We start from the raw sequence: 14,803 nt of genomic DNA, 5'->3' as shown, positions 1-14,803 counted from the left end.
CTTCCCTCCCCTTCTGAATTGCCTTCAGAGCGCAGTGGAAGCGTATTGCAAGAAGCAGATTTGCGGATGGAGACATGAGAATTGGGTGGGGGTGGGGGTCAAGTGTTAACATAGATATAGCAAGCGTCATCTTGGATACTGTTTGGTCTTCTCAGAGAGGTAATTTGTGAACTTTAGAAACCAGATGTCAGGGAGACTGTGCAAGTCTTGTCAATTAGGTCTGTGGTTGAGATGTGGAATATTAAGATACTAGTTGAAAACAAAAGAGGAAAATGGCCAGCTCAAGCCCCTGGCAGCTCCTAGTAATTATTGGGGGCAGAGGGGATGCATGCCTTGAGGAAACTCCCCCCACCCCTTTTCACTATGCGGGAATATTTCAGGAAGAAGGAAAGAAAGGGCATATTTTTCTTTTTCCCACTCTCCAAAATCCCCCCCTCCTTCCCTCTCTCTCTCTTTCTGTGTCACTCACCCACCCACCAGCAATGTGGGTATTAATGCTCAGGTTTGGCCTGGCAGCCCCACAGCAGCATATAACACAGCAGGGAAAGACCTTGAGGTGGGGAGGAAAAGGGGGCCTCTTTATCCCTTTCCCACTCCTGAATCTCCCCCAGTCCCTCCAGAGATTCCTAAAGAGGAGCACTCTCTGTAGGGGATGGGGATATACTGAAACACTGTTTTGCAGGCGCCACTTGTACAGATATATATTGGCACATGTGTGTAACAGACAAAGATGCAAGAATGGAGACCAGCTCTTATCAGCTGGTCTGATAGAGCCCCCAAGTACTTGCAGGCCACTCCCTGGGCAGTCCTGTAAAACTGTTTTCTCAAGCATGAACCCTGGACACATCTGGAGTGTCTAGACATCTTTCCATGAAGTGCCCTTGTCGACTTGGATGTGACAAATCCCCTGCTTTGGCTCCCCTGCAGTCCCTTGATGGGCAGAACATCTACAACGCCTGCTGCACGCTCCGCATTGACTTCTCCAAGCTGACAAGTCTCAACGTGAAATACAACAACGATAAGAGCAGAGATTATACTCGGCCAGACCTGCCTTCCGGAGACAGTCAACCCTCCCTCGACCAGACCATGGCAGCTGCTTTTGGTAAGGGGCTGAGTGAGGGGGTTCAGGAGCACGTGCTATCAGTCGGCAAGAGTCTGTTTTGAATCTTCCCTTAGCTGTGAGTTCACTGGCTGGCCTTGGGCCAGCCGTTCTTAGCCTGCAGTATTGGCAGGACTTGTCAAATCAATGTAAGTGAAATGCTGTTATTTCTGCAAGCCGCCTTTCCGTGTTCTGCTTGCTTTGTGAGGCTATGTATGTTTGAGGATGCTGTCATGTTACTCCAACAGCACTAACTGCCAGCACTGTGTGCCTCTAATGACAGCTGTGCTGTTGCATGCAAAATACAAATTCTGAGACCAGAAAGCTGATTAGAACAATGCAAGTTAACATCAGACCTTTTCCCAGGCACAACTCTTTAGGGGAGGGTGTTCCAAAGCCTGGGCCACCACCACAGAGAAAGTCCTCTTCTTTGTAATTGCATGGCACCCTTCCAATAAGGAAGGCACTTGGGAGTAGGGAGTAGAGTATTTTGGAGGCAGGAGTCATTTGGGTGGGACTGCACCACCTTTAAAGCTGGAGATGCCTTCACAGGCATATATGTAGGGGAGTGAAGTGACACAAATCAGCCAGGCATTCAGTGGAGCTGTTTCATTAGAAATTTGAGCCCTAGTTGGGAAGTGCTACTTCTGAAGTATGGATTAAATTTTTGCAGAAGATGGAGCTTCTCTTGTCCCCATGAACTGAATAACCAGTCTCTTTGCTCTTTTTGTAGGTGCTCCAGGAATCATTTCTGCCTCTCCTTATGCAGGGGCTGGCTTCCCTCCTGCTTTTGCAATTCCTCAAGCCGCAGGTACTGTTTCTTCGAACTCCAGTTACCTTTCCAAACAGTGCTTGCAGTCTTGCTGTACAGATGTTAGCCAGCTTCCCCCTCCCCTCACCATTTGGTTGATTGGGCTCCACTGTGTAAGCAATGGATCAGGGACAACAATCTGGAAAACCTAGGAAAGGAGAAAATTTAAGAAGCCCTGGAGCATAATTCCAAAGGCTGCTCTGGGCATGCCCAAGGACTTCCAATGTGTCCTGTGAAGATCCTGCCCCCACCATGTGTCAAGTTGCTCTACAAAGACTTCTTAGTTTCAAAAGTGGGCTTTTCGTGTGCCCAAAGCCCCTTTGAGTGCAATGCCTCGGTATAGTTTCCCCCTCCTCGGAGCTGGTTGCATTACTTGGTCTAATTTTATCCTCCACATCTCAAATAAATTAGGGCCAGAATACGGAGATGCCAGGGATTGGCAGTGTCTCATATGGTGCCCTTCTTAAATACCCTATTTCTTTTCTAAACCCAGTACTTGTGAATGTGTTTGGCTTTAGTTGGTAGGGTGGGACTCCGTTCTTGGGAACGTAACATGAAGAGGCAGGCAGGAGCAGCCTGGAAACAAATGCCATGCCCTCTCCATGCTATTCCCCCTCCTTTCTCTCCTCCCTCAACAGATACTGAGCAAGTCAGCGGGCATGCTTAGTCTTCATTGGGCTGTTTTTTCTCAAAAGATGTTTTGCGCTTTAGCTATTAAGAGCACTTCTTAAAGAGCTGGGCTTGGATTTGGCTGTAAGACTTTGCCCCTGGCATCTATTTAAGATCATAAACCACTTCTTAAAATTGCTCAGCTTCATGGCTAGGTTGTAGCAACATCTAGTTCTGGCTGAGGGAAAACTACCTTTTGACTAAAGCATTATATGAGTAAATCTGTTGGGGAGAGGGGAATAAGAGGTCCTGGAATTGCAGCTTCCTCAGGAATTCTAGTATAGCTGCAACATTTGGTGAGAATGTCAACAGTACATAATTGCCATGTCTCCCAATAGCAACTTTTACCAACCTGGTAACCTTCAGCCCTGTTGGACTTCTGCCTGGAGATGATGGGCCCACATAGCTGGAAGGTACCAGGTTGGAGGAGGCTACCTTATAGTGCCTTTGGGTGGAATTCTTTATTTCTAGAGCTTGCTGCACACAGCAGTCAAAAGGGTTCATTTTACAGGCCCGTGTATATACAGATCATGCTTGAAGCATATACATTTCTTCCTCCTGTGTATACCATAGAAGCATGGCAAAAACAGTTCTGCCTCCCACACAGCATCCCCTGATGTGTGTGCTGTGGTGCACAGGAGGAGAAAGTCGTTTGTGTGCTCCTCAAATGTTTGTGTTTCCAGTGGGTATGCAATGACCGATAGCACCGAGAGGGCATTACAATAAGCCTGTGTCTAAATGCCTGCATTGGGATGGTATCCCTTGCAAATGACTGGAATGTGCACAATTGTGGTTTGGTATCTTGTGCATGATCAAAGAATGAGGCACTTCTGGCATGCATTGGTGGAAATACCTTACGAATACACTGCTTTGTGTGTCATCCCCTTTCCTGCTTCCCCCCATGGTGGATTTGCTTAAAGAAACCTGTAAAAGTTTGCAGAACTTGTTTTAAACCAGATGTCTTGATTTGCCCAGCACCCAAGGAGAGCAAAATGCACCCCCCACACACATCTATTGTGTGCATCAGAAGCTGAGAGCAGAGTCATGAGCAATACCAGACATGGAGAGACTTCAGCCCATTAACGATCCAGCTATCTGGTTTCTGAGCGCTTGTGTGAGGGAGGATGGGGCACAGATGGACTCCCTTTAAGAAACACACAGGCCAGAGTTGCTCACCTCCACCACACATCATAGCAGAGAATGTGCTGCAGTCTTCTTCACTGGTTAATGTTCTTTAATTTTTCCAGGCCTGTCAGTTCCAAATGTACATGGAGCGCTTGCTCCTTTGGCTATCCCATCAGCCGCAGCAGCCGCAGCTGCCGCAGGACGGATGGGTATTCCTGGCCTTACCGGGGCAGGGAACTCCGTTCTGCTGGTTAGCAATTTGAACCCTGAGGTTAGTGGAAGCCTTGTTGTAATCTCTTCTGTCCAACGTATCTCGTATTTTTTGCTTCCTTCTAGTTACTTTCCAATCTCACTTCTCTCTGAATCACCTTTCAAAAGGATCTTGTGCTGAAGCATCACAATGCTGAACCTTTCCTCTTTCTGAAAGGGAATGTCTAAAATGAGAGAGTCCAGCAGCCTAACATAATTCTAAGAGGCTAATATAAGGGCCGTGGGTGAAAGTCTTAAAACTGTTGCTCCTTCCTTGGTTGTAAGCCAAAGGTGTTAACTGGTCTGCTCTCCCAAAAGTGAAATTCCAAAATGTCTTCATTGTGAAATCTCCCACCTCACTTTCACCCCTACGGTTTTGTCTCTACTTGGGTCTTCCTCACCATAGCAAAAATCCCATAGTTTCTCCTTTGGCATGTTGTGACTTTTAAGCACTTCAGTTGGAGTTGACAGCATTGTTTCTGTCCTCTTCATGGGTGTCTCAGTCCTCCCCTCCCCTGCCAGCTTAGCTTCATTTTACCTTTTGCAAGTATATATTTCCTTTGCCATGCATTGATACATTCCCCTTTACCAAATTCTTTGAAGTTGTTGTGTGCCTTATTTCTGCTCTTTGACTTCTAAATAATTTTACATTTTCAGTCCCATTTAACCTTGTTCTCCACTTTTTGAGTTGAAACATTTGGCTGCCTTACCACAGACTCTGGGCATGTTAAAAATCGAAGTCTGGTATCTTCTCCATAAAGGATGCAATTCAGCAGACCCACTTTATCTTTGAAGTGGGTTTCTGTGGAAGCCCACGTCCTTAATGCAAAGCATAAATTGCATTTAGGCTTCACTCTAAAATGGATTGTGTACATTGCTTGAGCCCTGGTGCCTAAAACTGGCAAGCTCTGCCTAGAAGCTGAATTTTTACTTCAGTTGTGTCAGAAGCTCCAAAGCAGAGGCATGGATGAGAGAACCGCTATCAGTTTTAAACTTGATAGGAAATTAACAAATTTTAATCCGTTTTGCTGTTTCTTTTTCTGTCCACTATAACTGTTCTCTCCAGGACATGAGGTTTTGCCAGCAATGCTCACTTGCTCCCAGTGTGGTCTTGAATCTAGGGGATTATTAGGACCCTGGCAACCAGGAACCCCTCTTCCCCCTTCACCAGGAAAACACAGGCATGGGGTGGTCACTTTGGGAGCAGCTGTCCTGACTTGATAGAGGGGGGGTGGATAGCTCCAGTGCTTCAAGAATTGCAATATACAGCGCCCCAATGCATTGCATTGTTGAGCCTCTTCCCAAATAAAGAACTCAGCAAGGTTCAGGGTTCTAGTGCCTATTAAGCAGCTTCACGGCTTCCCAAACAGTTGATTGGGTTACTTTGCAGAATATACATTCAGTACCGTGCACGCTAAATGTACAGAGTAGATTCGCCACTGTTTCCCTGATCAGCAAAGTCATGGGAGGATATTGTTCCTCCCTGCTCCACTTCATAGCTAGAGAAATCACTCTGGACAGTAGGAGTATAAACTCTGCCTTGCATGTTTTGGGGAACACACACTCTTTGCTCCCTGAAATACCTCTTGTAGAAAGAACAGCAGTTGAATAGTGCTAAAACTGAAGTCCCCTGAAAAGAGGTGGTGGCAGGAGGGGAAAAGGAATGTTTGTGTAGCTCGTGCATATTGAAGCATGCGGCCCAACGTCTGCTCGGAGAAAGAAAAAGCAGTTAACATGAAAGTGGTTGGCTGTACTGTTGCATGTTAAATTCAGCACCTCCAGTCTCAAATTTGTGCATGATTGAAAGATGCAAAATAGACAGCACTTTCAAGTCACCTGCAAATGCCCTTGACTGAGAGATGTACCTGCTGAAATTCTAAAGTTTTGCCCAGTGATTGGTGCCTAGTGAGGATTGCTGAGCAACTGATTTCATGCCTTGTTTGTGTGTTGTTGTTTTACTCGCTCATCCATCCAGCTTCTCTTTTGGGCTAAAAACTGTGATACTGTAGTGAAGCTGAACTAACGTCTCCAACTTTTATTTTTCCATTGCTCGTGTAATCAGTGTTATAGAAACTTAATCTATGCATACAGTTGACGAGGCAATATTCTCCAGAGGGACTCCTCCCCTGCCCTCCCAGGAACCAACAACATTGAAAACTAAAATGGCATGTGATAAGTGAGCAATTGTGGCTGAGGGGCGTAGTAGTGTAGATTTTTTTCCCCACATCTTGGTGGTTGTGTTGGAGCTTCTCTGCTTAGCAAGGTAGTGGCTACACAGCTTCCTGAAAACAAAGGAGGAAAATAGTCCAGTTGTCATGCGTCTTCCTGGCCTTGGCTCTGGGGACATATGGAACAAATTGACTGCATGGAATCCTAGCTACTCTGATTGCCACGATAGCCCCTCTAGCAACTATTTCCACATCCCCTGGCTCTCAAAAAGTGTGAGGTGGACTGGAGTCCTGACTAGGGGATGTGCAAGCCCCACCTGGCGACGCCTCGTCCCATTGTTTCTTTACTGATGAACCCATTCCTTCCCAATCAGTATTTATTTCATTTCTGTACCACCCAATAGCCAAAGTTCACTGTACAGTAAGTACAGTAATCAGTACAATAAGAGGGGGCCAGCAACCCACGATGCAAAAAAGGTCAGTGAGGCAGCTTTTTAATAGGTGTCGTTGAGTCCCTGGGGCAGCCTTCACCAACTCTCAGATCCCCCAGCCAGCATGGCCAGTGGTCAGGGATGATGGGAGTTGAAGCCTAACTGGAGGGCCACAAGTTCCCCTCCCCCAGAATACAGGCACCCACTGAGTCAGAAGCAGGACCTAACGTGGTGCCCACAATGGATATGATGCTGTTTCAGACTTGGTGAGTCCTTGGAAATACCCTGAGGAGCCCACTACCACTGAGGCCTTTGTGGCATCCTGTTCCTTCATGTAGGGCTTGTTGAGTCGGAAGGAGTGCCTTGCTTAGCGCTTGAGACACTGCTTCCAACACAGCAGGAGTGATGGTGTGGCTGGGGGCCCTGCCTTCTCCAGGGGAAAGCAGGCCATTCCTAATGGATGCTGCAGATTGAACTGGGTTGAAACCAGCTTGTCCTGGCTTCTGCAAACGTTAGTTACCTTGAGGATAGCCACCCCTTACCACGCCTCTTTCCTTTGATGGAGCTATTATAGTTCCACAGAAACCAGTTTATAGCTGGCTTAAAGTTGTCAGATAGTTAGTCCCCACTGGAGAGACTCCAGTTCTGTCCTCTGATTTTGGAGAGAGGATCTGGAATGTAGTTTGAGAATGTGGACATGGAAAGAGTTGCTTAACCATCCACTTCTCCCAATTATTTGTTTGAATTGCTCTTCACAGTTGCCTGAAGGTGGAGCAGGATGAGACATTTCTGTTCTTGAGGCTAACTTAAGCCCTTCACAAGTTTCCCCTCATAGCTTTGGATGGGCCTCTGCCTGATCTCTTGACGTGTCATTGTTCGAATATGGAGCTTGCCGCCCTTAAGTCACTCTGTTGCAATACTGCCTCTCTCTCTTAGATATACCTTACTTAAGTAAAGTGCTCCTCTTTTATTGTTGTGTTCCACTAGGTTAAAAAACCTATTAACTAGTTCTTCTGTAAAACAAAGTGTTGTACGTTTTAGAAATCTATAAATCTTTACTGATGGAACACTACATATTTCTTTTATGTATTTACTGACCTATGTTTTTTGCTACTTTTTTTCTTTTCTCTCCACCCCATCCCTCAATATTTTTTTTCTCCCCTTCTCCCTGATCCGGAATTTCTTTGCCAACTGACTGCACGGTACTTCTGCTTCCTGTTGTTGCTTGAAACAAATATATATACATATATATAAATGCCCCCCTCAAAACAAACAAAAAACAAACCTTCCTGCTCTTCGGAAACCAACTTGCCCTTCAATATTAACCATCTTGAAAACTTCATCATCCATCAACCAATTTCGCCATTTCCTGCGGGGACTCTACCTTTCCTTCGTTGTCGACGATTTGCGCAACCTTCGCTCTCCCCTCCGATTCCTTACCTCTTCCCTGTCCCTCCGCTGCCTTGCTCTGCTGTTCTCTAAAGAGAGTTACACCCCAATGCCTCTTTATTCTTTTCGGTATGTTATCATTCACACTTTTTATTACCTTTTTTCATTTTGAGATTTTACTTTGGGGAAAAGAAGTGTGGCTGTGGGGGTGGGGGATTCGTGGTTTGGGTGAATGCTTTATTTACGTAACTTGCTGTTTTAAGTTTTGTGCTTTGTTTTGTTTTCTTACACATCATGATGCATGGTTTTGATTGCTTTGCATGTCTGTTGGGTAGGTCAGGAACAGATAGCATGTAAAATTGCCCACCTGTTCCACTGGCGGCAGCTGGCATTTTCTTTGGGTGAGCCCCAGTGTTTTTTTAACTCCTCCTGAGGGTTGTTCCAGTTATTCTATTGCCTATCAGAATGTTATCCTGAGCAGAATAAACCCAACTTAAGTGGAGTGAGAGCAGTCTGGGGTTTGAATGTTTCTTGAATGAATTTGGGATAGAGATAACAGGGTTTCTTCCTGAAGACTTGCTTTTTTTTTCCCCTTCCCTCGCTTCCCCCAAGGAGTATATGGTGACGTGCAAAGAGTGAAAATCTTGTTCAATAAGAAGGAGAATGCCTTGGTTCAGATGGCAGATGGCAATCAAGCCCAGCTGGGTAAGCAGATGCTTTCCTTCCTGTCCTTCTTGAAAACTCCAAGGAATGGCTGTGAAGGTTAAGAGGGAGAATGCTCTGAAGCGTAGGATTAACCCAGGGTGTCTCTTCACATCAAGTCAGGCCTGCTGGCCCATCCAGCTGAGTCTTGTCTGTTGAGGAGCAGCACTGGCTCTCCATGGCTCCTGCAGAGAAGGGCCTTCCCCAGACCCACCTGGATTGGCCAGGGATTGAAGGCCTTTGGATGCAAATCATGTGCTGTGCTGCCAAACGGGGGGATGTCTTGACACAGGGCATCTATATTGGTCAAGTTTCCAGAAAACTCTCTCACTAGTAAAACTCAACATATCACCCAATGCGTCTCTGCAGCTAAAACTCAGGAAAATGACTTGCCTTTATGCAATTGACTGTAGACTTGGATCAGTGGCAATAAGCAGGTGTCAGTTTTTATTGATATAGGTTGTTTCACAATGTTTTATTGAACTCGTGTGTGTGTGTGTGTGTGTGTGTGTGTGTGTGTGTGATGGGTTACTTTTGATATGAAACAAAAGCTGCTATTAGTGCTGGTCAAGAACCAGCATGGTTGGCAGGCCTCTCTGGATGCAGCTTTTGGGGGGAGCCGGCATTCTTAGACTGGGCAGTGGGAGGGGGTTGAGGGAGTTCTCCCATCTGCTCTCCCCCCCCTTCCTTGACTACACCACCCTGTCCTATAACCCAGCTGAGAGCTGTGAAGAGCATGCTGCAAATTACTCCACTTCGTGCATCAGATTCAGACAGCCAAATGCTTCGGCAATTGTGCGGTATAGAAAATAAGGGCGCAAGTGCTCTTGCCAGTGCCACATCTTAGGTTGGGTTCTTCCCTTTCCGGTCTGCTCATTTGCCTTGAAGGCAAACCGGACAGTTTTCTGTGGCCCTTCTAGATCTGAATCTTCTTTGCTGTTTCTCATTCCTGAGAGATCTTCTTTTCTTCGTTTGTACTTAAAGCATTTCTGCCCCTCTCTTCAGCCAGAAGGCTCTGCAACTTACAGTCATCCGTAAATGCCATCCCTGCTCTCATGTTTGCAATCTAAAAGAGACAACAGAAAAGGAAAAGGGATTGGGAGGGAGAAGGGAAAAAGCGCACTGGCACGAGTTCTTCTTTACAAAAGGGCACCACTGCCTCCCCTAGAGCAGAGGGATCTGCTTCTGTGGACCACTCACTGACCGCAACAGGCCTTGGCAGACCTCCAAGGTGTCGCCGTGCATCTCCACCTTCTCCTTTTCGTGGGGCAATTGGTTTGATGGCCTCTGTGAATGGGGCTGAGGGGCCCAGGTGGTGGAAGTGGAGGTGGCGAAGGTGGCAGTTGCTCTCCGCTGCAGCGTCTCTTCCTTCGCAACACTTGAATCTCTAAGGCGCATCTGTGGGGCAGAGGAGTAGAGAGTGTTGTAACCTCCTCCCACCCCACAGGCAGCCCTCAAGCCTGATCCAAGGACCCCCGTCCAATTCCTTGGTGGTCCCAAGGTCAAGGGACCCCACCAGCTTCGATCTGAGCTGGTTTGAGTAAAGGTGATCTCTGAAGTAGGCCTTAAGCAATGTAGCTTCATGTCTCCCTAACAGATGCACCAGCAGAGCCCATGTTCTGAAAGGGCTGGTGTCTGAAGCAATATGTGGGACACTTGCACCTGACGGTGATGGTAGATGTATGTGCACAGAAGGTGTTTGCATGGCGCGCCTGCGCATGGTCCGCAACCTGAACCAATGTATGTTTTCCTTTCTCTCAACTCTCGGCAGCCATGAGCCACCTAAATGGTCAGAAGCTGCATGGGAAGCCCATCCGTATCACTCTGTCCAAACACCAGACAGTGCAGCTGCCCCGTGAAGGGCAGGAAGACCAAGGACTGACCAAGGATTATGGCAACTCTCCCCTCCATCGCTTCAAGAAGCCGGGCTCCAAGAACTTCCAAAACATTTTTCCCCCATCTGCCACCCTTCACCTCTCCAATATTCCGTAAGTGGGCTGAGTCAGGCAGCCTGTGTGTGAGCATCTAGGCAAGGAGCACAAGGGTGGCCCTCAGGAATTCAGCTACTTGCTCTTCAACCGGGTCTTTCTCAAGCCTCGGAGCTGCCATTTATCCTGAAAATGCAGTAGCAGTTCTGTTATGACCCTTGTAGACCTTGTGGACCCATTTTGTCCATGTGCTCCCCGCCCAGTAAGCGTAGCACGCAGTTTGAGCCAGAACTGATGATCCTAACACACCATCTGATTACTGACTTGCTCCCTCTTCTTTTTCCTAGCACACTTGGCATGCAAAAGGGCCTGGGTCCAATCCCGGGCATTTCCACATACAGCTGGGGAAGACCCATCTCTGGAGAGTCACTGCCAGTCAGTGTAAATCATCTTTCCCTCATGTGGTGTCCTCCAGCATGGCCGATGGTCAGGAATGGTGGGAGTTGTCGTCCAAAGCAGCTGGAGGGCACCAGGTTGGGGGAGACTGATGCAGACATTATTGAGCTAAGATGGAGCGGCGGTTACCTTCCCACGTAACATTTTAGGGCTAGACTTCAAAGGAGCCGCTCCGGTGTCTGCACAACATGCCCTGGCTGGCCAAGCCTCAAAAGCCCTGTGGTTGCAGGAGGAGTGACTTTGGCTGCTCGTACTCCCATGGGCTTCAGCGTGCTTTGAGTCTGGCAGCTTTGCTTCCCTGCCCAAAGCGGTGGCAGTTGAAAAGCGCAGCCCTTTGCTCTGCTGTGCTCGGGGCAGGAGCTGCCAGTGAGCCCCAGAGCCCCACAGAGAACTCGTGTCGGTATAGCTTAGGCTCAGTCCTGACACAGCCATGGTGCAGTCACAGCCCCTGCTGTAACCTGTTCCACTCAGCTGAGCCACATGGAGCTTTGCTGAGCAGGAAGCTAGGGGCTTCGGTTCACCCCACCTTCTCCTTTGAGCCAGGAGTGGGCACATGTGGCCTACGGCCTAATTTCAGAAGACCTCTGGAGGCTGCCAGTTCAGGCCTCTGGCAAGAGTGATCTGTCTCTCTCCTGGCAGCTGCAGGGGACAGACAGAAAGAGGTGGCCCTGCCTGCTTTCGCCTTGGGCGCCACACGTCCTTGGCTTTGGTCCTGCCTTCTGCCAGCATGTGCCCCTCTGCAGAAAAGAGGTTCCCCATCCCGGCCCTTGAGCCTCTACCAGAAGGCCATTGGAGCAGCCCTGTCTCTCTCCTCAGTGTGTCCTGGGATGGGCGGGGAGAGATGGTGGGAACTTCTGCCAAGAGAGCCCACCTGAAGTGCTGCAGATGTAAAGTGTTGCTCAAGCTGTTGCCAGCACGAACAATCCACACCTTAGTGGCTAAAGTTCCTACAGCCATAGGATCTGGTTGCAAACACCGGAAAAGAACTGAGGTAGGGTAGCTGTGGAGAAAGCAGTAAAATTGTATTGAGGCAGTTCCTGTTTCATGTGCACCAACACAGGAGTTGGTCACATACTGCCTGTGAAGGCTTGCTTGCTGCAGTGTATAGAAAGGACTCCTGAATGCCAGACTCCGGTTGGTAAAGCCTAACCACAATTCCTTCTCCTCCAGGCCTTCAATAATAGAAGACGACCTCAAGCTGCTGTTCTCGAGTAATGGTGGGATGGTGAAAGGCTTCAAATTCTTCCAGTAAGTCTGGTTTCAGTTCCCCTCCAGCTGCTTGGTAGGGGAAGGAGCTACCTGTCCTGTAATGACAGATGACGGGATGGGGATGGGGTTGTTGAATGAGGTTCAGCTGCCCTTTGTTTGTAGGAGCCCTGCTCTCTCAAAGATTACTCCTCCTTGTGTTGGAACTGTACCAGGCTCAATATTTGGAGTTGGCATCTGGTTTCTAGATGCCAGCCTCAGCAGGGCTGTGTGAAATGACAACTTCATTCAGGTTTCTAGAACCCCAGGCAATTGAGTGTTACCTCTTTGAGGACAAATTTAAAACCCCTTGTTTTTTTTCTCATCGTCAACTGTCTCCAGTCCCTAGTTACGTCCATCTCAACCTAAGAGGGAAGGAATCACAATTCAGTGACCTCCCGAACTTATTTAACAGGTTCCTCGATGTGGTCTGTAGCATCCCTCTGGCTATGGGGGTCTTAAGAACTGGGGCTGGGATTGTTTGTTTCATAAAGAGATCCCCCTGGAGAGGCAGTTTGCACAAGAGTACACAGAATGGGGCTGAATGAACTGTCAGTCTGATCACATGTTGCACATTAAAGTGAGACTTCTAAAAGCCTTCTGTCTCTGATAGTTGGCGGCCGCCGCCTTTTGGTCTCTGGCTCAGTTAATAAACTCGGTTAATGCCCATCACATAGTTTGTGCGATCCTCCTCTTCGCTGATCTAAGTGGTTGTTATCTTTGGCAGGAGAGACCGCAAGATGGCTCTCATCCAGATGGGCTCTGTGGAAGAAGCCATTCAGTCGCTCATCGACCTCCACAACCACGACCTTGGTGAGAATCACCACTTGCGCGTGTCCTTTTCAAAGTCCACCATTTAAGGCTTTGGAAAAGCTCACAGCAGAATGGACCTGACTGAAAAACGAACCACCACCACCCTTCTTAACAGGCTCGGCCTTACATCTTTTTCAAGGGCTGGACCACCAATGTGGGGTGGAACAACTTCCATCATTCCAGAAACAAAAAGAAGCCACTTTAAAAGAGAGAGAGAGAATGCAGCTGAAGTGACCTTAAAAGACAACAGATTTTATTTTTTTAAGGAGGAAAACAGTTTACTGGGTTTTTTAAAAAATGTTGAATCTTAATTCACATTGCTATAATATTTTCTTGCAGTGAGTGGGATAACCGTCTTTGACCAGGAAAAAAAACCTTAAGCTTAAAAGTTTACATTCTTGGTTGGAAGCCTCGCTGGGAGTCCCCCTTTCCTTTCCCCCCTTAAAAAAACAAAAACATCCCCCCTCCCATCCCAGAAAATTTATCAGTTTCACAGTGATGCCTTTATCTTCAAGCTTTGGAAGAGCCCCCTGCAGACTGTGCAGTTTGCTTCAGTACCATAATTCCTTTTTATGAATTCTCCCAAACACAGATGCCTTTTGGGGAGTAGTTCCTTTCCCAAAGCCTTGCATCTAATATCCTCTGGTGCCTTAGAAGTTTTTTTCACTAAGGATGGGAGGAACAATAGTCATTGGGAAAATTGGATGCAGGAGCTGCCAGTGTTGATGTTGCACAGGGCAGGGGGATAACTTCGTTTCAACAAGCGGTTTTAACATCTCTGCATAAAACATGTCTTCATGTGCAAATCATCATCTTGGCTCCCCCGATCAACAATATCCCTCTTCCCCCACCCCCCGTGGGAGTTGATTAAAAATATTTGGCCGATAGTGCATTTGAATGCATCTGGTTGAGGGGTGGGGTGCTCATCCCATCCATCAACATTTAACTGTCAGCAGTACATTTTGAATAAGTGGTCCCAAACTATGGAAATTGAAGCCCAAGTGTAAATGTGTTCAGAAGTGTCAAATTTTGGTGATGTTCAAATTACTGATTTGGGGCTCACATTTTGAGGATTGGTTTTAAGGCGCTTTTATACCTCCCCTCATGATTTCATCCTTAACACCAGCTTCTCTCATACTAGTAGCTTCAGCTTCTTGTTTTAATCTCTTATTATATTTTTTTTTTACATGCAGTCTGCCTAGCAATATTTCCAGTTGACCAAATATTCTAATGGGTTCACATATACATACATACGCATATATATGTGTGTGTGTGCGAAAGGCAATAGCATAACTTTTTTTATAGATAATATATCTAAACTTGTTCTTCTATTACCCTTGTATCTTGTACTCTTGTATTTTTGTTTGAAAGCTGGAAAACTAGCACAGGAATTTAGTTTTATCAAGATGAGGTTGTGGCTGAAAATTAATGCTATACTTTGAAACAGTGCTTAAAGCAGCAAACATGAATTGCTTCAAAAGGAGGAAGGGACCCAATTTAAATGGCCATCTTACTTTAATAATCCAAACTTGCCTACATTATTTAAACAATTACAAGTTGCCTTTTTTTTCTGAACAGTACCTGAAATGCCATTCTTTTGTGGCCTCCAGCTTTTCCCAGCTGATCTGCCTTCTTTTTGTATTCCAGTGTTGCCTTACATTTCCCTCTAACTCATGTGAGACTTTTAAGATAACCAGAATCTTGTACTTAATATCAGG

General features: G+C 46.9%; 1 protein-coding gene across 2 annotated transcripts in view; it reads left to right on the top strand.

Moving 5' to 3' along the window:
• Positions 1 to 13,543, top strand: part of PTBP1 (polypyrimidine tract binding protein 1) — a 38,521-nt gene extending 24,978 nt beyond the window's left edge. For both annotated transcript variants that reach the window (XM_084825995.1, XM_084825996.1), the window contains 8 exons: positions 928 to 1,102; positions 1,833 to 1,910; positions 3,827 to 3,975; positions 8,037 to 8,070; positions 8,554 to 8,646; positions 10,415 to 10,631; positions 12,198 to 12,275; positions 13,000 to 13,543. In XM_084825995.1, the coding sequence (XP_084682121.1) occupies positions 928 to 1,102; positions 1,833 to 1,910; positions 3,827 to 3,975; positions 8,037 to 8,070; positions 8,554 to 8,646; positions 10,415 to 10,631; positions 12,198 to 12,275; positions 13,000 to 13,132 (957 nt within the window). In that variant the 3' untranslated portion in view covers positions 13,133 to 13,543. The remainder of the gene's footprint in view (positions 1 to 927; positions 1,103 to 1,832; positions 1,911 to 3,826; positions 3,976 to 8,036; positions 8,071 to 8,553; positions 8,647 to 10,414; positions 10,632 to 12,197; positions 12,276 to 12,999) is intronic.
• Positions 13,544 to 14,803: the final 1,260 nt, after the last annotated feature.

The sequence above is a fragment of the Heloderma suspectum genome, chromosome Z, assembly GCF_057233095.1.
Source record: "Heloderma suspectum isolate Gila_16-S chromosome Z, 16-S_ref, whole genome shotgun sequence".
NCBI classification, from domain to species: Eukaryota; Metazoa; Chordata; class Lepidosauria; order Squamata; family Helodermatidae; genus Heloderma; species Heloderma suspectum.
Note: the sequence above shows the minus strand (reverse complement) of the source record. Positions and strands in the feature narration are given on the sequence as shown.